General features: G+C 49.8%; 1 protein-coding gene across 1 annotated transcript; it reads left to right on the top strand.

The window, feature by feature from the left end:
• TTI1 (TELO2 interacting protein 1) lies at positions 1–23,964 on the top strand. The gene is made up of 7 exons (XM_056844943.1): positions 1–2,325; positions 5,596–5,796; positions 7,467–7,615; positions 9,325–9,465; positions 12,604–12,808; positions 18,039–18,126; positions 23,781–23,964. Exons 1-7 carry the CDS (start codon positions 21–23, stop codon positions 23,962–23,964), a joined length of 3,273 nt encoding a protein of 1,090 aa, XP_056700921.1. The 5' UTR covers positions 1–20.

Genomic DNA, 23,964 nt, shown 5'->3' on the forward strand with positions numbered 1-23,964 from the left:
AGCGGCAGCCCAGCCAGGCCATGGCAGTCTTCGACACCCCGCAGGAGGCCTTTGGAGCCTTGCGCCCGGTGTGCGTGCAGCTGACCAAAGCCCAGACGACTGATAACGTGGAGCGCCTCCATTTGCAGCTGCAAGCCGTGAGCGACTCGGCGTTGCAGGAGCTGCAAGAGTACGTCCTCTTCCCGCTGAGGTTTGCCCTCAAAACGCCGGGGCCAAAACGCGAGGGCGTGGTCCAGAGCGTGCTGGAGTGCCTGACGTTCGTGCTCTCCGCCACGTGCGTGAAGAAGACTGACCTGCTGCAGGAGCTTTTCTCCGAGCTCTGCCTCTGCTTGGCGTCTCCTTCCAGCCCCAACCAGCTGGCCCCCCTGCCCGAGGAGCTGAAGCAGGCGGTGCTCCGGGCCCTGCTGGCTCTGCTGCATTCTACCTACTGGGATGTTCTCTTGACTCTCTATCAGCCCTCCGCCCTTCCCCACCTGGGTTTTGCGGTGTCTTTGCTGCTGGCCTTAGCGGAACAGGAGAAAGCCAGGGCCGTTCAGATCTCCGCCTTATGCTGCTTGCAGGCTCTCCTGCTGCAGTGTGATTGCCCAGAGGATCACAGGCCCCTGGCTGGCGAGGAGAGGAGACGTCTTGGAGACCTCTTTGCTTCTTTCCTGCCGGGCATCTCCACCGCCCTGTCCCGGATTATCACGGGAGACGTGAAGCAAGGGCACGGCGTCGTTGTCTCAGCCACCAGGGTCTTCTCTCGAGCGCTGAGTTTGGTGATGGCCGACAAGCAGCTCGAGCAGGTCCCACCAAAGAGAAAGAAGCCGGCTTCGGTTCCAGGCAGCAGAATATCGGAGCTCCTGGTGCACAGAGGCCCAGACTGGGCAAACAGCACCGCAGCCAAACTCTCGATCCTGATCAGGAAGGTGGTTGACTGGGTTTCTGCTCACCCGCATTGGAAGGCGAGGAAGGAGCTGGTGGAAATGTCCTCTCTCCTTTTGACCGAGTGCAGCCGGTCCTTGGCAGGATCCGCCGGCCAGTTCGTGAAAGCCTTAGTCGGCCTCGTGAATGATGAGAGCCCCGAGGTCCAGAGCCGGAGCAACGAGGCACTTAGGAGCCTGGCGGCACGAGGGGCCATAGCCGAGGACAGACACCTGGCGGACGTCCTTTCGGAGGAGCTGCACTCGCTTACCACGGCCCTGCCTCGCTTCATGAGCTCCCGGGATGACCAGGGCAAACTGGCAACCTTGAACTTGCTCGTTGGCTACCTGAAACTCTTGGGCCCCAAGATGAATGTTGTCCTCCGCTCCACGTCCCATCTCCAGCGCCTCTCCAAAGCACTCATGCAAGTTCTGGAGCTGGACATGAAGGACATCAAGATCGTGGAGGAAAGGCGCTGGTGGGGCCCGGAAGGCTCGCGGGAGCTATCCGGAAGACTGATGGAGCACCGGCACGAGGGTAGCAGTCCACGGAAATGCTTCCGCTTCTTCACGGAGGATCGGATTTTCTTTCTGCTGCGGCAGGTGGGCCAAATTCTTGGGTACTACGGAGACCTCTATTTGCTTGTGGACCACTTTATGGAGCTCTACAGGGAGTCTGCCGTGTACCGGACGCAGGCGGCCATGGTGGTCAACGAGCTGGTCGCCGGAGCTGCGGGGCTGAACGTGGACGTCCTCCACGAGCGGGAAACAGTACCGAGCAAAGAGGAACTCAAAGGGGTTGTCGCTTCTGTGTTGGAGGAATACACAGACCCAGCAAACTGGCATTTGGTCACCAGTATCGAAGGGGGAGATCTTGATGCGGAACCGAACATGAAATATTCCGGGCTCCTCGCTGTCCCGCCTGAAGCGAGCCACCAGCTCCCTCCTCCTTTGAATCTAAGGCCCCCGGTCCATTCCATGAGTGGCAACATCTGGCAAATTTGCATCCAGCTGGAAGGAATCGGCCGCTTTGCTTTGGCGCTGGAGAAAGACTTTCGCGAGCTCTTGATCTCTGTTCTGTACCCTGTCCTGGAAAAGGCTGGAGACGGCACCCTGCTGGTCAGCCAGGCGGCGATGGGGACCGTGGGGGACATCTGCCAGGCCTGTGGGTACTACTCGGCCTCTGACCTCATCTGCCAAAACGCAGACTACTTGGTGGACAGGATTTCCTTGCACCTGTGCCGTCTGACTCACGAACTCCATGCCGCGCAGGTCCTGGAGGCCATGCTACGACACTCGGATGCCAATGTGCTGCCTTTGGTGGAGGACGTGATTCAAGATGTTCTGGCCGCGCTCGATCGGGGTCACAGAGACCGCACACCTTTGTTCCTTGGGGTCATGCACGTGCTCTTGACAATGCTAGGTAGTTAAAAGCAGGAATTTTGCAACTGTTGCCCAGCTGGGAACCTTCTGCATCAATTAGTGGTGAAGAGCTGTGGTTAGGAGCAGTGGATTCTGATCTGGAAAACTGGGGTTGATTTCCCCCTTCCTCCACCTAAGTGGTGGAGGCTAATCTGGTGAACTGGATTTGTTTCCTCACTCCTAGGCATGAAGCCAGCTGGGTGACCTTGGGCTAGTCACAGCTCTCTTAGAGCTCTCTCAGCCTCACCTACCTCACAGGATGTCTATTGTGGGGAGGGGAAGGTGATTGTAAGCTGATTTGATTCTTCCTTAATATAGAAGGGCAAGGTCTGCTGGGCAAAACCCAACATGGCTTCTGTAAGGGTAGGTCCTGTCTCACTAACCTATTAGAGTTTTTTTAAAGCGTCAGTAAGCATGTGGACAGGAATGAGCCTGTGGATATTGTGTATTTGGATTTCCAAAAAGCTTTTGACAAAGTCCCCCACCAAAGACTGCTACACAAACTTCATAGTCATGGGATAAGAGGACGTCCTCTTATGGATTGAGAGCTGGCTGAAAAATAGGAAGCAGAGAGTAGGAATCAATGGTCAGTTCTCCCAATGGCGGGATGTGAGCAGTGGGGTGCCTCAGGGATCTGTGTTGGGACCGGCGCTTTTCAACCTGTTCATCAATGACCTAGAGTTGGGGTTAAACAGTGAAGTAGCCAAGTTTGCAGATGACACCAAATTATTTAGGGTGGTTAAAACAAAATCGGACTGTGAAGAGCTCCAGAAGGATCTCTGCATACTTGAAGAATGGGCATTAAAATGGCAAATGAGATTCAATGTGAGCAAGTGTAAAGGGATGCATATTGGGACAAAAAATCCCAACTTCACATATACACTGATGGGATCTGTGCTGGCAGCGACAGACCAAGAAAGGGATCTCGGGGTGGTAGTGGATAGCTCGATGAAGATGTCAACCCAGTGTGCGGCTGCTGTAAAAAAGGCAAATTAGACGAGGAATAGAGAATAAAACTGCTGATATCATACTGCCCTTGTACAAATCTATGGTGAGACCACTGTGTACAGAACTGTGTACAGTTCTGGTCACCACACCTAAAAAAGGATATTACAGAACTTGAGAAGGTGCAGAAAAGAGCAACCCAAATGATTAGGGGACTAGAGCAACTGTCCTATGGGGAGCGGCTAAGACGCTTAGGGCTGTTTGGCTTGGCTAGAAGGCGGCTGAGGGGAGACATGATAGAGGTCTATAAAATTATGCATGGTTTGGAGAGAGTGGACAGGGAGAAGTTTTTCTCCCTCTCCCATAATACTAGAACACGGGGTCATCTGCTAAAGCTGGAGGGTGAGAGATTCAAAACATATAAAAGGAAGTATTTTTTCACACAACGCATAGTTAAATTGTGGAACTCCCTGCCCCAGGATGTGTTGATGGCTGCCTGCTTGGAGGGTTTTAAGAGGGGAGTGGACATTATATTCATGGAGGAGAGGGGTATTCATGGCAGTTAGAATGGATACTAGTCATGCTGCATACCTATTCTCTCTAGTATCAGAGGAGCATGCCTATTATTTTGGGTGCAGAGGAACACAGGCAGGATGGTGCTGCTGCACTCATCTTGTTAGTGGCTTCCTAGAGGCACCTGGTTGGCCACTGTGTGAGCAGACTGCTGGACTTAATGGGCCTTGGTCTGATCCAGCAGGGCCTTTCTTATGTTCTTAAGTGGTAGAGAAAGTCGGCATATAAAAATCAACTCTATTTTTTATTCCCCACCCCGTCCAAAGGTCTTTGCATTTATTTCAATGTATTTTTCATTTTGCTGTCATAGTAACTCTGCGAGGTCTACCAAGCCCTTTTAGACAGAAGTGGAGATGTTGACCAGGGTCTTGGATCTGTAATCAGTGCCCATTTCCCTGTTATCATCTCTGCTGATCTATGCACAGGGTAGAGAGAGTAGACAGAAAACTTTTTCTCCTGAAATACTAGAACTCGGGGGCATCCAATGAAGTTTCTCATTCATTTCCTTTATTCAAGGAAGTCTACGTGGCACATAGACTTTTAGACAAAATAACATACCGATAGTTGAAATGCTTGAGAAAAAGGACATTAAGCTCTTTAGGAAGAAGTAAACATTGAATACATAATTTAAAATATTGAAATGGAATTAAAGTAGCCATAGAATCGCTGCATAGTTAACTAGGCACTAATTTTATTTTTTTTGTTTTTCGATTTATATTCTGTCCTCTATCTCCGGCCTGGGCCTAGAAGAGGACAGAAGGAACATACCATTCTTCTGTCAATGTAAATATAATATACATATAAATAACATAAAGAAATAAATAAAATCAAGGGTTCACAATAGCTGTGCTCTCCGGCTCGAACCTTGGGACAAGCTCACGGTCCATCTGTAGGAGAACATAGAGGGGAGTCAAGCTGTCAAGTTGATGGGCATTAGGACAGACAAAAGGAAATACTTTTTTACACAGCCAGTGATTAAAATGTGGCGTTCGCTGCCAGAGGATGTAGTGATGGCCGCAGGCATAGAGGGCTTTAGCAGGGGATTTACCAGATTCATGGAGGAGAAGTTGATCAATAGCGAATAGCCATGGAGACTAAAGGGAATCTCCACATGGAATCAGAGATTTGTAAGGGACCACCAGGGTCAAAAGGCAGTTCTCTAAATCTTAGCGCCAGGAGGCAACATCAGGAGAAAGCCTCGGCCTCTGTGCCCTGTAGTTGGCTTTCCGGAGTAATTTTTTGGCCACTGTGTGAGGCAGGCTGCTGTACTAGACGGACCACTCATCTGATCTGGCAGGGCTGTTCTTATGTTTTCATGCTACGGTTAAGTTTGCTTATTGTTGCAACCTAATCTTTGCAGCTGAAGAGACAGACAGAACAATTCGTATCTGCCAGTAACACACCTCTTGGCACACAACATTGTGAGTGACTGGAGGTAATTTTCCTAATACAAAAATCAGCTACCCAAGTTACATTAGTTTACCACCACCATATCAGGGTTAAGAGCAGCGTGTGGAACGTGCAACATTGCACCCAGGGAAATAATACTTTTCTCTGGTTCTTGTAGGTTATCCGGGCTGTGTGACCGTGGTCTTGGTATTTTCTTTCCTGACGTTTCGCCAGCAGCTGTGGCAGGCATCGTTGTTGGCGAAATGTCAGGAAAGAAAATACCAAGACCACGGTCACACAGCCGGATAACCTACAAGAACCAATGACCGTGATAGCCTTCGACAATACTTTTCTCCTTCGGCAGCTTCCTGGTTTGCGTCTGGGCACCAAACGGAGGGGACTTTGGAGCAGAATGGCAGCCGTTTGCCGGGCGAAGCTGGCCCGCAGGAGAGAAGGCCTGCAGTTATGCCCACCGTGGAGGAGATGGAGGCCTTCTTCCGTGATTACGTCCGGCAGAAGCAGATTGCAGAGGGTGATCTTCTGGAGGACGAGAATGAAGAGACAGGTTAGTGCCACCCTCCTAGTCCTGGTTGGACTCTGGATTTCCATCTCTCAGCCCACCGTTGCACACGTACGCACACGTTGTGGGTAATGTGTTTGTGTAGATGGGGGGAGGGGGGTTTGACGGAACACACAAGCAAAGGATGAGGACGTGCCTCCCTGAACTGGCAGATCAGGACATGCTAGCTAAAGCCTTGCAAGAAGTCCAAAGCCAGGGGGAGTGAGCATGAATTGTGGGGAAATCTCCAGACTGCAACTCTCCAGGAACGAGAGACTCTCAGTGGTTGGAGCTGAGCAACTTGGCCAACTCCTCCTGTGTTCTTCTTCCTCATTTTAGCGCACTCTCCACTATTCTCAACATCCAGCGCCTCCTGGAGCATGCCCTTTGTCAGGCTGCTGGGGAGGGGTGGGGGTGACTTTTTAATTTTATAAAGTAAGGGATTCGTGGCCTGGATTCAACAGTGCAGATACGAAATCTTGTATCTGAAGAACTCCATCTTCTGGGCATGGAGTAGGGGTCACTGGGGGTGTTGGGGGGGAGGTAGTTGTGAATTTCCTTAATTGTGCAGGGAGTTGGACTAGATGACCCTGGTGGTCCCTTCCAACTCTGAAGAAAGGTTTGACTCTCCAAATCTGATACCCCGAAAATCTTGTTGGTCTCTACTGAACTTGAATCTAAGAAAAGTGAAGTTTTCTTCAGCGGTGGCAGTGATTTCTATAGATTCCCCCCTGCCTGCTGCAATCCTTTGAGCACCCACCCATTGTTCTTGACGGTAAACAATGGGAGGAACAGGATGCTGGGGGTCTTCAGCAGGAGGGGGTAATTGGTGGGAATTACCACCCCCTCTTAAGAAAACACAAGTGCCTTTAAGTTTCCAGAAAGTGTCCACTATATTTTTGGATCCCTAAATACATCTCCTGCCTTGAGTGTGGCCTAAAGCCTTGGTGCATGAATGGGACACACACACCCCTCTTCCAGGTGAATCAGTTTCTTTGCTCCCCACATTCGGGGGGGTTATATGTTGAGAATACAGCATTATTGACAGGCACTTGACCATGAGGTTTCCGATCCAGGGAAAGAAACTGGGTGCCTGTGAACAAGCGTGGGGTGGGGAGAGCCCAATAACTTGGAAAGTTTCCCCACCTGGACGCAAATCTTCCCTTCAAGGATTCTCTAAGCTTTCAGAGGCCTGAGCAGGTCTCATTTCTCCTTGTCCCTCTGATTTTGTTTTCCCTCTGACAAACTCTCAGCTGCTTGCAGCATTCTGTGAGCCACAAGCATCCTCGGTAATCACTCCGCTATTTTTGGGGGTGTTTTTCCTTCTGTCCAATATTCAAGATGCTGTTTTTCTGTACACCAGGGGTGCTTTCACACACACACTGAGTAATGCACTTCCAATGCACTTCAGTGATTGTTTGCAAGTGGATTTTGCCATTTGACACAGTAAAATCCAGTTGCAAAGCGGACTGGAAAATGTATTGAAAGTGCATTACTCTGTGTGTGTGACAGAGGCATAAAAGACCCCTCCGTGTGTGCAGAAACCCAACCTAGGGCCCTTTCTCTCCCTTTGTGGTAATGTTAAGGTTGGCTGCCGGGTGCCTCTGTGGAAGCCTGAAGCTTCCAAATAGGGCTCGGCGCAGCCAAATGTGTCTCTCCCTTTCCCCTTGTCTCAGAAGAGCCTCAGCCTGCTTTAGAGTCTGCGTCAAACGACCCCAGCTTGGAGATGGAGACCCCTTTGCCAGCCCACGCCCAGATCGCCAAAGAAGTGATGGAGCGCTGTGTCCACCTACTCTCGGACCAGAGCCTTCGCGTGCGCCTGAAGGTACTCCTCAGAGCAGGCAAAGCTCCCCCTTAAGACTGTGGCTCCTGTGTCCCCAAACACACATAGCTAGGGCCCTTCTCTTCCAGAACTCTTTGTTTCTTTCATTCATTCTTTCTGTTGTTCTTTCTGTCTTTCCTTCTGTCGTTCTTTCTTTCATTCATTCATTCCTTCTTTCATTCTCTCGTTCTTTCATTCTCTCGTTCTTTCTATCATTCCTTCTTTCTGTCATTTGTTATTTCTTTCTTTGCTTGGAGTTTGCTCTCAGAGACTCACCTGGCTGGATCAACTGCTGGGAGTCTCAGCCTCAGGGGTTCTTCCTCTGGTGCAGGGGTTTGGGAAGAGAACCCTGCCCCGCACATCCAAACTTCACCTGAATGCCTGCAAGCAATTTGCCATGGTAAGAGTCAGACCTGTTTTGCCTGTGCAGGGAAACAGGGCTTTGAGGCACTCATTTCTGCCCAGTGCAGGAGTGAGAAAGTTATTGAGCGGTCCTGGGTCTCCTGCCCAACCAGGCACCTGTTCCTCCACTCCCTAATTCTCTTCTTTTGGGGTCACTGCCACTATCAAACCAATTTAGGGGATCACTCCATTTGAGGGCTTTAGCTCAAGCACTGAGTTTAAGTCCTGATCTGCATAGCCCAACCTAGCCCGATCTCGTCAGCTCTTGGAAGCTAAGCAGGGTCAGCCATGGTTAGTAACACGGAAACAGAACGGGAAGGGACCCAGGGGGTCATCTAGTCCAACCACTTGCACAGGGCAGGAAATTCATCTACCTTCTTTCTCCCCACTCCCCCAGTGACCCCTGATCAATGCCCAGAGGAAGGCAAAAAACCTCCACCATCTCTGGGCCAGACTGACGTAGAGTAAAATTCTTTCTGGACCCCAAAGTGGCGATTGAAATTATCTTTGGCAGGTAAGGAAGGGCCGTGAGAGCCAAACACTGACACAACCCTTCCTGCCCTCCCTCTCATGATCTTCCTAAGTATACAAAAGCAGCCTTGCTGACAGATGGCCATCTAGCCTCTGCTTAAAAACCTCCAGGGAAGGAGAGCTCACCACCTCCCGAGGAAGCCTGTTCCACTGAGGAACCACTCTATCTGTTAGAAAATTCTTCCTAATATCTAGATGGAAACTCTTTTGATTTAATTTCAACCCTTTGGTTCTGGTCCGACCTTCTTGAGCAACAGAAAACAACTCGGCACCATCCTCTCTATGACAGCCCTTCAAGTACTTGAAGATGGTTATCATATCCCCTCTCAGCCTTCTCCTCTTCAGGCTAAACATACCCAGCTCCTTCAACCTTTCCTCACAGGACTTGGTCTCCAGACCCCTCACCATCTTTGTTGCCCTCCTCTGGACCTGTTCCAGCTTGTCTACATCTTTCTGAAATTGTGGTGCCCAAAACTGAACACATTACTCTAGGTGAGGTCTAACCAGAGCAGAGTGAAGCGATACCATCACTTCGCGTGATCTGGACACTATACTTCTGTTGATGGAACAGTTGTATTATATAGGAGTCTAGTGTCTGGGAGACTTCCAAGGAAGTCCAGAGTTGCTACGCAGAGGCAGGCAATGGCAGACTGTTTGTCTCTTGCCTTGAAAACCCTCTGGGGGCGCCATAAGTGGGCTGTGTTTTGACAGCACATTATGCACACGCGCACCATCAACCATCAGTCTGGTGTGTTTCTTGTCTTTCTCCGTCCCCCCAGGTTCTGGATGTCTTGGAGCTTTGCCTGATGGTTCTGCATCCACACCAAAACCACCTCCTCCCATTGGCTCATCGGACGTGGCCCGCCCTTGCCACCCGCCTGACCAACGACGACCCCTTGGCCGTGCTCCGAGCCTTCAGGGTAAGCCTGCTCGCGACCCAGGTCGTCTGCAGTGTGCAGGTCAGATTGTTCAAGGAGAAATGGTTGCTCTCTGGCAGCCCAAGTTTTGCTGGTCAGAGCTCTCTTTTAATTTGGACTCTGCTGCCAACTTTCCTGGCAACATTTTGCAAGCCTGACCTGCCTTCTCGGGGATCCTTTCCTGAGTACTGAGCGCCAGGGTGGCGTAGTGGTTAAGAAGAAGAAGAAAAAGGGTTGGTTTTTATATGCCAACTTTCTCTACCACTTAAGGCAGAATCATACCGGGATTACAATCACCTTCCTTTCCCCTCCCCACAACAGACACCCTGTGAGGTAGGTGGAGCTGAGAGAGCTGTGACTAGCCCAAGGTCACCCAGCTGGCTTCATGTGCAGGAGTGGGGAAACAAATCCAGTTCACCAGATTAGCCTCCGCAGCTCATGTGGAGGAGTGGGGAATCATACGAGGTTCTCCAGATCAGAGTCCACCTCTCCAAACCACCGCTCTTAACCATTACATCACGCTGGCTCTCTAGTGGACTCTAATCTGGAGAACTGGGTTGATTCCCCCACTCCTACACATGAAACCTGCTGGGTGACCTTTGGCCAGACACAGTTCTCTCTGAACTCCCTCAGCCCCACCTACCTCACAGGGTGTCTGTTGTGGATCGAGGAAGGGGAGGCAATTGTAAGTCGGTTTGAGACTCTTTAAAGATACTGAAAATCGGGGTATAAAAACCAACTCTTCTCCTTCTGTTGGCCAACTCTGGTCTCAAAGGCTCCCCTGGCTTCTGGTGGCAGACTGCATTATTTTTAAAAAAATCATTTTTTGCATGTATTTAATTAAAACATTGATTAGCCACCTTTCTACCTTGCGGAACTCAAGACGGCTTACGATGTAAAGAAAACAATGCTTATTAAAGAATAACACGTAAAAGACCACAATTTAAAATCTCAATTAGGACTGCCAATAAATAAAATATAAATTAGTGAAATGCAGTCCTAAATTAAACTGTCTTCGATTGGCTCTGGAAGATCAATCATGAGGGGGCCAGGCACACCTCCCTGGGGAGGTTGTTCCATAATCGTAGGGCTGCTAATGAAAAGGCTTTTTCTTGGGTGCCCACCAGATGAGCTTCTCTGATCAATGGGACAGCCGAGAGGGCCTCTCCCTGTGATCCATTCCCAGGCAGGAACGTTTGGGAGAAGACGGTTCTTCAGATGCCCCCGTCCCAAGTCATGAAAATGATTTAAAAATCATTTGCAAGGGCATCTCCATAGAACGAATCCAATGTCATTAAAACATTCTGTACAACTGAGGTTTCTATCTTGACGCCTGCCAGAGGCTCAGAGAGGGTTGTGATAATTGTCTGTTTGGTTCTTGTAGGTTATCCAGGCTGTGTGACCACAGCCCGGATAACCTACAAGAACCAATGAACTCTGACCGTGAAAGCCTTCGACAATAGATTGTCTGTTTGTTTCATGTGAGTGAGTCTGGTTAGACTGTGGTGAACTGGCAGTCTTCAAGCAGAGGCTGGACAAGCACTTGTCTGGGATGCTCTAGGCTGATCCTGCATTGAGCAGGGGGGTTGGACTAGATGGCCTGTTTGGCCCCTTCCAACTCTATGATTCTAAACCTCTCTGAGTCCCCCTTAAGTTGCATTTGAGTTGAACACAGATGAAGCTGCCTTCAAGGTCAGTCTTGTCTACTCGGATTGGCAGCAGCTTTCCAGGGTCTCATGCAGAGAAAGGTCTTTCACATTATAGTGTACCTGCTCCTTTTTTAATGGGAGATGCTGGGCATTGAACCTGGGTCCTTGTGCATGCCAAACAGGGGTTCTGCCGCTGTGCCCCGGCCTGCTCCCTTCCTGGAGACTGGTTGTCAAGGGCCAGCTGAGCTCCAGCAATAGCCAGGGAAATTAACCATTCGTTCGGGAGGATGCCCTCGAGGGCTGCCGTTCTGAGATCCATCCTACCGTTCTGAGATCCATCCTACCGATCTTCTCCAGAGAGCCTTTGAAGTGGAAATGGCGTCAGGGATGAAAGCCAAGCAGAAACAAGCCCCATAGGGCAGGGAGGCGCTGCCCGGCAGGGAAGGGCGGGGGGAGAGGAGAAGCCACTTCCAGGAAACAGAATTACCTGTTAACATTTTGCAATAGGCTGCCCAGCAGCTGGAGAGGTGAACGGTTTCATTATAAAAATCACTTTGATGGTGGCTCTATCTCAGAATTGGAAAGAGGAGGCGGGCGTACCGCACGGCAGTCGGCTCTGAGCCTCCTGTGTACATGGTGGGCCCTGATCCTGGTAGCAGGGCTTGCACGGAGGTCAGATCAGTGCTGTCTTAAAAGTTTCCAGCCCTTTGAGATAGGCTGAGTCCTTTTTGTTTTATGTAGTGTCTCAGTTTACGCAAAGATGGTTTTAGAGGGCAGCCGTGCTGGTCTGCAGCAGGAAGACTGGATCCAGTTGATGCTTTGTGTCATTTTATCTGAGACCTTAATAAGAGAGGGTCTGAGATGCTACAGAGAGCCAGCGTGGTGTAGTGGTTAAGAGCGGTGGTTTGGAGTGGTGGACTCTGATCTGGAGAACCGGGTTTGATTCCCCACTCCTCCACATGAGCAGAGGAGGCTAATCTGGTAATCTGGATTTGTTTCCCCACTCCTCCACACGAAGCCAGCTGGGTGACCTTGGGCAAGTTACAGCTCTGTTAGAGCTCTCTCAGTCCCTCCCTCCCTCACAGGGTTTCTGTTGTGGGGAGGGGAAGGGAAGGTGATTGTAAGCGGGTTTGAGTCTCCCTTAAGTGGCAGAGAAAGTCAGCATATAAAAACCAACGGTTCTTCTTCTGAACTGGATTTGTTTCCCCACTCCTACACATAAAGCCTGCTGAGTGACCTTGGACTAGTCACAGCTCTGTTCGAGCTGTCTCAGCCCCACCTGCCTCTCAGGGTGCCTGTTGTGGGTAGGGGAAGGGAAGGTGATTGTAGGCTGGTTTGAGTCTCCCTTAAGTGGCAGAGAAAGTTGGCATATAAAAACCAACTCTTCTTCTTCTACTGCTGCTTCGATTTGGCAGTACAGAGGGAAGGAAAGAATCCTGTAGATAGCAGGGAGCAACTGAAGCATCTCTTTAAATAAGGACCTCTCTGGCAGGTGTTGTGCACATTAGGAGTCGGGAGCGGTGACTTCCTGCGGCGGCGGTTTTCCAAGGACGTCCTGCCCAAGCTGGCGGGCTCCCTGGTCAGCCAGGCACCAGTCAGCTCCCGCGCCGGGCCCATCTACAGCCACACCGTGGCCTTCAAGCTGCAGCTGGCCGTGCTTCAGGGCCTCGGCTCCCTCTGCCAAGCCCTGGACCTTGGTGAGTATCCAGGACAGGAGACCTGAGGTGGAATTGTTACTGTTATGGGCGAAGGTCTTTCTCTCCGCCTGTCCAAGTTTCTTAGGTTGGGTTGGTGCAGGGAAAGCCCAAGAGATAAAGGAAACCTCTGAAAACGGCCCTCTTAGATGCACTGAAGGTCAGCAAGAGAATAAATCTCAGGGGCACAAAACTCATTCTGCATTTCTGGACTGGCCAAAGCTTCCTGTCTCATACTGGAGTTCCTCAGCAGCCTTTGGCATCTGCCACCTGTTGAACCGGGCTGTGTGCCTGCAGGTCACATTCCATGGCGAACAGGAAGCCAGCACGGTCAGTGTGGAGCTTCCTGAGAGCATCAGAGTTCATTGAAATAGATGAATGCTCAGAACCAAGTTTCTCTGTGCATAGAGTGGGAGGGGGGTCACTGGGGGAGTGGTTGGGAGGGAGAAGCTGTGAATTCCCTGCATTGTGCTGGGGGTTGGACTAGATGACCCTTGGGGACCCTTCCGGCTCTATGTTTTTTATGTTTCTAGTCCTCATGTTAGTAAGATGCAACTGAAAGTGCGTGGCTTGCTGAAATCTCAGAAAATGGAGAAGTTACTATACAATATTTTCACTTGTTGGGCTTCAGTACCCTACGTAGCTCTCTCCCCTCCCTGCACACACGCACACACTCCTTGCCCCCATGCTGAGCAAAATCAGGGAGAATGTATACAAAATATGTAAACTGGGCATATTTTCCAGGGGGAGGGGTTCTTAATTTACACAGGCTATAGAATTTGCATTACCCTTTTTTTGTAGAATTTCAATTTTTCATGCCGTCTTCTCTGGCTTAGCCCTGCAGCACCTGCTCTCCTGGTAGGGGCGCCCTCCTCAGTCATCTACTTGCCTCTCCCAAGTCCAGCCCTGAGTGTGGGTTCCTTCCCCGGGACCCCCTGAGTGTAAGTCACATGTTCCACTTGCCACAGGGCCGTAAAGGGAGCAAGGTGTGTGAGGGTCTGCAGGTGGCAGTAGAGGGAACTTTGTGGCTTCATAGAACTTGGTGGGCCCCAGTGGCCTTCTTGCTCTCACCCCCAGGAACCAGTGAGATTTGAATCCAGAGCACCTTAGAGACCAACAAGAGCTTCAGGGTATAAGCTTGCACGAGTCAAAGCTCCCTTCGTCATGCCCTGAAGCTCTTGCTGGTCCCTAAGGAATACCAGGGTTGCTGGGCAGAGGAAGGCACTGACAAACCACCTCTGTTAGCGTCTTGCCATGAAAACCCCAAAAAGGGGTCGCCATAAGTCGGCTGCGACTTGACGGCACTTTATACACACAAGGGGCTACTGGACTTGAATCTGACTGTTTTACTGCCGACCAAACAGCTACCCTCTAAAGCTACTGACCATCGTACCTGCGGGACCGCCTCTCCTGATATGCCCCCCAGAGAGCCTTACAATCTGTTAATAGTAATGTACTGGTGGTCCATGGCCCAAAGAATGTGCGGCTGTCCTCAACAAGGGCCAGGGCTTTTTCGGACCCGGCCTGGTAGAATAGTCTTCCTGGTAACATCAGGGCCCTGTGGGATCTTAAGGAGTTCCGCAGGGCCTGCAAAACAGAGCCATTCCGCCAGGCCTATAACTGAGGACAGCCGCAAGAAGAAGAAGATCCATCTTTACTGGCCTCCCCATCCCGCCCCCACTCTTGAAATCTGTGGGGGGCTGATCTGCTGACACTTATCTGCTGTAGCACCTAGGTATAGTTATGGCCATCTGATTAGGATTTTAATGGTTTTAATGATTACGGTTTTAAGGAGGTATATTGGATATTTATCCTAAGAAAACTATCCTAAGAACCAGTACTGGCTGCTTCCTTTCTCCCCATGAATGAGGGAATTAGACCCTCCTCCTGACAGAGAGACAAATGCTCCACCATGGCCTTCCCCCAATTTTGTGTCTTTTTTTAAAGTGTTTTAGTTGTGATTTTTTCTAATATACATCCATTAAAAGATTTTTTAAAAAGGAATGAACCAGTGAGAAAATCAGAGTATCACATACATTATCTATTCCACATGCAACAATGCTTCTTGCCATACTAAATCTGTGTCTGGTACGTTGTCATTTTTTGTAGCGCTGTAAGCCCAACATGTACATCATAATCTTTTATCTTTAAAAGATCGCTCTGTGAGATTTTCTTTAATTTACACACTTTTTAGTGATATCAGTTTGGTGGCATTGACCACAGACAATATGACTACTCCGTATTTCTTAGGAAAAGACTGCATAGCTTGCTGGGGGTATAGTGTAGATGACTGGGGAAGGCAATGGCAAACCACCCCATAAACATAGTCTGTAGGGCTGTTGAAAAAAAATACATGGTAAAATTCAGATTTGGCAAAATCTGGCCAGTTTTTGTTCAGGAAATGCCGAAGTCCAAACTCCCCCAATTCGGATCAGTGGAATTCAGCACTAAGTTCGGAGTTCGCGAATGCATTCGGCCATTTAAAGCCATTAAAAACACATTCGCTGCTTTCTGCTGCTCCAGGGGGGGCATTTTTGGAGGTAGAGGTCCCAAACTTTCAGTGTAGCTTGAGGGACCCTTCTTGCAAGAACCCCCAAGTTTTGTAAAGATTGGGTCAGGGGGTCACGAGATATGGGGCCCGGAAGGGGTCCCCCCCAATCTGCCCATTAGAATAAAGCCATTAAAAACACATTCACAGCTTTCCACTCACAAAGAGATCAAGCCCCCCCCCCAAGACAGGTAACCCCTCCAAATCACACTCCACAGAGGCAATCAAGCCCCCCCCAGCAGAACAGCCCCCCAGAACCAGAAGACGCAAATTCCAAACGAAGGAGAAGAACAGGCCAGACAGAGAGAGACTCACTGACATGGGATGTACTAAAACGAATGACAGGCTAGCCCATTCTAAACAACAGGAGCGGCTGCACAGCCCATTGGAAACAATAGGAGCCAGCCAGAAAGAGACTCTGTTAACCCACAGTTAACTCCAGACGAAGTTGGCAACCGGTGAAAACAGCAGAAAGCACAGTCCCACACAGAGGCAATTGAGCCCATCCCCCAGCAGAACAGGTAAACCCACCCCCCTTTGGCTTCCCCCTCACACACACACACACACACACACACACACACACACAGAATCTCCCCCCCCCCACACATACACACACAGGAAAAGTTATAGAGAAGCCCCAAAATGGGTCTTACTGTGGATGTCTTCTTCTCTTCCATCAGGAGCAGGGTCTGGGAGTCAGGACTCAGGAGCAATCCAATACGATTCTAGCAGACACTCACACACAGACTCTTTCTGGCCATCTATGCACGGGAGGTTTTGCCTTGGATTTGCCGCTCTCTAGATGCACATTAAGGATCGCCTGCTCCCAATCATTCCAGTGGATGGATGGGGGGGACCGCATAACTCGGGGGGCCCTGACCCAACCTTCACAAAACTTGGGGGTTCTTGCAAGTAGGGTCCCCTCAAGCTACACTGAAAGTTTGGGACCTCTACCTCCAAAAATGCCCCCCCCGGAGCCGTGGAAAGCTGCAAATGTGTTTTTAATGCCTTAATTCCAATTGGCAATTTGGGGGGGACCCCTTCCGGGCCCCATATCTCGGGACCCCCTGACCCAATCTTTACAAAACTTGGGGGTTCTTGCAAGAAGGGTCCCCTCAAGCTACACTGAAAGTTTGGGACCTCTACCTCCAAAAATGCCCCCCGGAGCCGTGGAAAGCTGTGAATGTGTTTTTGGCTTTATTCCAATTGGCGATTTTTGGGGGGACCCCTTCCGGGCCCCATATCTCGGGACCCCTGTCCCAATCTTTACAAAACTTGGGGGTTCTTGCAAGAAGGGTCCCCTCAAGCTACACTGAAAGTTTGGGACCTCTACCTCCAAAAATGCCCCCCGGAGCCGTGGAAAGCTGTGAATGTGTTTTTGGCTTTATTCCAATTGGTGATTTTTTGGGGGACCCCTTCCGGGCCCCATATCTCGGGCCCCTGACCCAACCTTCACAAAACTTGGGGGTTCTTGCAAGAAGGGTCCCCTCAAGCTACACTGAAAGTTTGGGACCTCTACCTCCAAAAATGCCCCCCGGAGCCGTGGAAAGCTGCGAATGTGTTTTTAATGGCTTTATTCCAATTGGCGATTTTTTGGGGGACCCTTCCGGGCCCCATATCTCGGGACCCCTGACCCAATCTTTACAAAACTTGGGGGTTCTTGCAAGAAGGGTCCCCTCAAGCTACACTGAAAGTTTGGGACCTCTACCTCCAAAAATGCCCCCCCTGGAGCCGCAGAAAGCCGCGAATGTGCACATGCACCCTCACCCACCCACGGGGATCTCTCTCACACACAAACAGACACTCTCCCTCTCTCTCCCCGGGCCGCACAGCAGCTGGGCTCACGCACTCATCCACGACTGATTGGTCAGAAGAAGACCCAGCTTGGCCACCGATTGGCCGCAGGAGAATACTGGTTTGGGGGCGCCAAACTTGTACGAATTTATCCAGCGTACGCCCGAACTCGCCGAGTTCGGTTCGTCATTTTCCTGCCTTTTTTGACTTCGGTTCTATCCGAAGTAGAAACCGCCGAATCAGGGAAAATTCAGCTGTTTTTCTTGTCGGGTGGAACCGAATCGACAGCCCTAATAGTCTGCCTAGAAAACATTGTGATGTGATGTCACCCCATGGGTCAGTATTACCTTTAATTCTGTAGGAAAAGTTCAGGTATTATTTTGATGTCATCAAAATTCCTTTGGTGAGCATTATCACAATTATCTTCCAATATTTCACTGCTCTAATATGTTTCTACCACATGTGTATGAAATCTGCATAGGGTGCATTAGAGTACAAACATTGATTCCTGTCTATATTCTTGCCAACCCGGCAGGAGAAAGGTCCCAATGGTGTAACATTTTAACAGCATTTTCCCTCTTCTGTGTCTTTTCTAATGGCATCCAGAGCTGGAACCCGGTGGCACTGTGAGGTCTACATCTGTGGGTGGTATTTATATGCCAAATCTAGTGGAGAGTTTGTCCTTTCCTTGAGCGTCCTCTCAAGTTTGCCAGCCAATTTGTTTCTCTCCAAGCCAAGGGCCCGATTGAAATGAGCAGCACAGAATCCCACCTGCCCCCTCCTCCCTGCCTTCAGAGACAAACGTGCCTCTTCCCACTTGGCACAGACTGTATGAAGGGGAGGGGAGACTTGCCTCCCTCTCATGCGTCTCTCTCTTCTCTATCCTTGCAGACGAGAGTGATCTTCACCAAGTGGCAAACGCCTGCCTGCCCTACCTCAGCGCAAAACAGCCTGCAAAATTGCAAGCAGCTTCTCGCAGGTAAGTTTGATTTTGAGCTCATCATGAAATTAAAACCATCCTTTGTAAAAAAGAAAAAAAAGAAAAATGACCCCCCTACACACCAAATAAAGACATGGAGATCTACATTCCAGCCTGCCCACACAACAGTCCAATGTACAAATGATATAATTCAGATGACATCAGACAAGACATGGTTTCACAATTTCTCCTTGTTTTACTGCTCTTCTTCAGAAGTCTGTCTCTTTAAATTTCACAGGTGAATCTAAATTGCTTTCTTAGAAGTCTTACTGATTCTTATCTATACAAAGTTTTGTATAAATTCACCTGTGAAATTTAAAGATACAGACTTCTGAAGAAGCGGCAACGAAACAAGGAGAAATCGCAAAACCTTTTCTTGTCTGATGTTGTCTGAATTATATCATTTGTACACTAGCTCAAGATTTATGTTGCAGTTTTTGTATAAAAGTTCATAAGTGAAAGAAACTGCTCCATATTTCTTAGGAAAAGAGACTGCATAGGTTGCTGGGAGAGCCATCGTGGTGTAGTGGTTAAGAGCAGTGGTTTGGAGTGGAGGGCTCTGATCTGGAGAACTAGGTTTGATTCCTCGCCCCTCCACATGAAACCAGCTGTGTTACCTTGGGCTAGTCACAGCTCTCTTAGAGCTCTGTCAGCCTCACCTACCTCACAGGGTGGCTTTTGAGCGGGAGGGAAGGTGATTGTAAGCTGGCTTGATTCTTCCTTAAGTGGTAGAGAAAGTCGGCATATGAAAACCAACTCTTCTTCTTCTCCTTATTCTCCTCCTCCTCCCAGATCTTGTAGGGTGTGCAAGCTTTCCTGAGCCAAAGTCCTGGCAAAGGACCCTTGGACGCTCAGAAACTTGTACCCGGGAAAATCTGGTCGGTCTTTCCCAGATCTTGCCCGGAGGCTAGGCGCCTCTGAATGCTGGTTCCTGGGGTGGCGGGGGGGGGGGGGGGCTTTGGCCACTGTGCCCCTCCTGAAAGCTGATAGGAAGAAAGTAGATTCCCTTGAAATGTGTGTTGGAGGAGAGTGTTACGGATACCGTGGACGGCCAAAAAAACAAATCAGTGGGTTCTAGATCACTTTGGTCACATTATGAGAAGACAAGACAAGAGTCACTGGAAAAGACAGTCATGCTAGGAAAAGTTGAAGGCAGCAGGAAAAGAGGAAGACCCAACAAGAGATGGATTGACTCAATAAAAGAAGCCACAGCCCTCAATTTGCAAGATCTGAGCAAGGCTGTCAAAGATAGGACTTTTTGGAGGACTTTGATTCATAGGGTCGCCATGAGTTGGAAGCGACTTGACTTGACACACACACACATTTGTACTTTCCACTTTTAATGTAACAGCTCAGGAAACAAAAATCAAGCAGAAGTGTAGACAGAGATGCAAATACTGAAGGTTCTGAATTAGGACATACAAACTGTGGAGCTTTGAAAACAGCAGGAGAATTAACCTTTTCCACCTCCATAATGACTTCCAACTAATCTCTTTTCCACACACACCCCAATTTCTCCCCTCTCTTTCCAGCCTTCCCTCCTCCCCATGTTTTCCCACCCTTCCTCTCTGGGCAGCCTTTCCCAGGTCTGGAGAAACACACACCTTCTCTTTACAGGGCATGATTATGTTGATTTTGGGATCCGCATTTTTGGCCGTGTTCAGAATTAGATACGATGACATACTAACATTTCTGCCAGAGATCAGCCTTTTATTTGCACAGCTGTAAGCGATGTAATCTCCAAATCTGCAGCTTTGTGTGAAAACACAACTAATGTTAAAGTAACCACAGTCCTTTGCTTTATGTGGCATGTTTGGATAAGACTGGTTTATAACTGGAAGTGTTGATGCTTGGTATTAGGGCTAACTACTTTCTCCTGGGGCGATAGATACCACTCCTAGTAAATGAAAGTAATGAACAATAATGATCATTTGCATAGTGTATTTCCAAGTGCTCAGAGGACTTAGTACCCACCTAGAAACCTATGCTGTCAAACCACAAACTACCTTAATAATTCTGTATTCATAGTATTGTTTTTGTTTTTTTAAAAAAACGCTTTGCCAAGAGGTAGGAATCTGAACGCAAAAATGAATATAAGAACATAAGAAAAGCCCTGCTGGATCAGACCGGCCCATCAAGTCCAGCAGGTGCCTCTAGGAAGCCCCCAAACAAGACGACTGCAGCAGCACCATCCTGCCTGTGTTCCACAACACCTCAGATAATAGGCATGCTCCTCTGATCATGGAGAGAATAGGTATGCATTATGACTAATATCCATTTTAACTAATAGCCATGAATACCCCTTTCCTCCATGAATATGTCCACTCCCCTCTTAAAGCCTTCCACTCCCCTCTTAAAGCCTTCCAACCCTACCTTTGGATGATTTCATGAAGGTGACTGGGGTCAGGGGAAGAATACATAGCAAACAGTTTACTCTGCTGGCTGCTCCCCGCATCCTGGGGCAGGGAGTTCCGCAATTTAACTAAAAAGTGACAGGCAAAAGAATGTAGTAAACTTGCGGGATTCCCTGCTGATGGATGTAGTTAGTCATGAGCATAGATTTAAAAGGGATTTAGATAAATTCATAGAGGAAAGATCTATCAGTGTCTACTAGCCATGGTGACTAAAGGGAACCGCCACATTCAGGAGCAGTAAAACTCTGAATCCCAGTGCCAGGAGGCAACATCAGAGGAAGGTCTCAACCTCTCTGCCCTGTTGTTGGTCCTCCAGAGGAACTGGTTGGCCACTGTGTGAGACAGGATGCAGGACCGGATGGACCCTCACTGGTCTCATCCAGCAGGGCTCTTCTTCTGTTCTTAAATTCTTAAAACTACAAGTCAGTTCTAGCTGTCAGATCCCCAGTTGTCAATGATCAAAAGTATAGATTGCAAAGCTACCAGTATGAATTAACATCCGTTTGCATCGATCGAGCTGTGACAGAGTGTCAGGGAACCATCTCCAGGGTAGCAAAACAGTCCCTGGTCACCCAGTCAGCAAAAAGGGAAGGAAATCACTATTGACAACATCAAGAAAAAGTAGTTTGATTTAAAGGCACACGTTACATAGGCGGGAGGAAACGGAGGCAAGAATTGTCACTCAGTGTCTGAACAGACATTCTGCTGGCCAGAAACTACAACCGTTCTCGCCTCTGGCCTGTGCACTGGTCCCAAGTCACCTCTGCTTGTTCCTAATGACAAACACAGAGGTCAAATGCTACAAGTTCTTTATGGAGCCAAGTAGTCTCAAAAACAGCAGCGTTTGAGGAGAGGCGAGCTTCGTTTGCATCTGACGGAGGAAACTGCAAAGCCAGCTGTCGTGTGCTTGGGCTGGTGAGAAGTGTGAATTCAGTCCCCTTAAGCGAGAGGCCTCCGTTCATGCTAGGAAAAGTGGAAGGCAACAGGAAAAGAGGAAGACCCAAAATGAGACCCAACATGGGGAGGGGCTTGGCTCAGTGGTAAAGCCTCTACTTGGCATATGGAAGGTCCCAGGTTCAATCCTCCGCATCTCCAGTTAAAAGGACTAGGCAGGTAGGTGATGTGAAAGACCTCTGCCTAAGACTGTGGAGAGCTGCTGCCGGTCAGAGTAGACAATACTGACTTTGATGGACTGAGGGTTTGATTCAGTATAAAGCAGCTTCATGTGTTCATGTGAGATGGATTGACTCAATCAAGGAAGCCAAGGCCCTCAGTTTGCAAGACCCGAGCAAGGCTGTTGAGGAAGGACGTTTTGGAGGACATTGATTCATAGGGTTGCCATAAGATGAAAGTGACATGACTGCACATAATGCACACACAGAGATCAAATCAAGCCTGAGCACTCCCTAGAAGGTAAAATGACCATGCTGAGGCTATTACACTTTGGTCACATTATAAGAAGACAAGAGTCACTGGAAAAGACAATAATGCTAGGAAAAGTGGAAGGCAGCAGGAAAAGAGGAAGGCCCAACATGAGATGGACTGACTCAACCAAGGAAGCCACGGCCCTCAGCCTGCAAGACCTGAGCAAGGCGGTAAACAATAGGGAGTTTTGGAGGTCATTAATTCATAGGGTCACCATGAGTCAACTAGTGCATACTTCTCTACAAAAGCAAGCCTGTAAATGACATCAAATGCATGATACACAAATACAGACGAAAAGGCAAGGATAAGCAGGTAGTGCATAAGCATGAACAAAATAGAATCTGCATCTGCCTAAAGGGTTGCCAGCAGAAATTGACATCTAGAAAAGATGGTGGGGCCAGAAAGGAAAATACCACAACGTGGCCTGGAGGTTATTGAGGGCAGACAAAAGGGAAAGGCTCACTTGGAGCAGAGTGACCAGCTCCGCCAGCTCACTGGAGCCTTGTGTGTTCTCCGGCCAGGGGCCTCTGATTCCCACAATCTCTCCAAGGGCTCTCGCCATAGCATCCAACTTGTGGGTTGGCCACTATTGGAAATAGGATGCTGACTTGATGGCCCTTGGTCTGTCCAGCCGACATCTTCCTGCATTTTTAACCTCAAGGCTGTGGACGCTTCTTGAAGGGGCTCCAGGGAAAGGTATCTGCTAGAGAGCCCCCAGCCTCAGGTTGCCCCTGGCTTAGGTAGTGCCTCCAATTCCTGGGTGCTGCTGCTGCTGCTGCCTTCTTCCCAGGTGAGGACTGGAGGCAAAAGCACCACAGAGGGGGGAGGGAGGAGGGCTTTCCAGGACCGCCAGTGGCCTGCTTGGTCTTGGCATGGGCCACAGTTGCAGAAGGGCAGGACCGGCACATGCTGGGGTGAGGCCTCTGCCAGGGATTCCGGCGGAGTCCACCGACGCCTACCCCTGCCTGCACGCTTCCTCTGCCACCTGCCCGCCCGCCCTTCGCCCGCCCACTCACCTGGAAGCATTCCACCCCCTGTGCATTCCACCCCCAGGCTGCCTGGGAAGAAGAAGAAGAAGAAAATGAGTTAGTTTTTATTTGCCGACTTCCTCTACCACTTAAAAGAGAATCAAACCAGCTTACAATCACATTCCCCTCCCAACAACAGACACCCTGTGAGGTTGGTGGGGCTGAGAGAGCTCTAAGAGAGCTGTGACTAGCCCAAGGTCACCCAACTGGCTTTGTGTGTAGGAGTGGAGAAACCAACCCGGTTCTCCAGATTAGTGTCCACCACTCACATGGAGGAGTGGGGAATCAAACCTGGTTCTCCACTGCTCCAAACCACCACTCTTAACCACTATACCACACTGGGCTGGGAAAATGGGGGGGGGGGTTGCAAGTAGTGGCCTCTTATAGTCACAGGCGTGGCTTCCAGCCCCACACCCTGCCCTGTGTGGCTGTGAGGATGGCAGATGGGAAGAGCAGGCAGGAGAAGATGAACAGGCAGATTGGGAGGGGGGGTACATGGGTGGGGGCAGACAGGTAAATGGGGGAGGGTCCTGATGGAGGGGGCTGAGCACTCTGCCCACGGACTCTCAAAACCTGGAACCGGCCCTGTGGAGGAGGCCGGCTGTCACTCTCGTAGTGCTTCTGCTGTGCAAAGGGACTGCTTCCGAATGGCAGGAGGGCAGGCTGGGCAGGGAGCGCCAATGGGCCATGAGCCTGTGATGGCCAGGCCTGCCCTTCCTCCCTGGAACCCGGCCCTGCCCTCCAACCCTTTCACTCAACTTCCGCACAATTTTTTTCCCCCTGGCAGCGTTTTCCTCCACCTGATGCAGTTGGACCCGGATACCCTATGGCTGTTTCTCAGCGAGGTTTGGTGCCCTCGGGCCTACGAGCCCCCCCACCCCAGCCTGCGCCCAGTGAGGCTGAGCGGGGCGGGGAAGAAGCGGAACGAGTTCACGGACAACGTGCAACGCCTGCTGGACGAGCTGCCGTGA

This window comes from Euleptes europaea, chromosome 2 (genome assembly GCF_029931775.1).
Source record: "Euleptes europaea isolate rEulEur1 chromosome 2, rEulEur1.hap1, whole genome shotgun sequence".
Lineage (NCBI taxonomy): Eukaryota > Metazoa > Chordata > Lepidosauria > Squamata > Sphaerodactylidae > Euleptes > Euleptes europaea.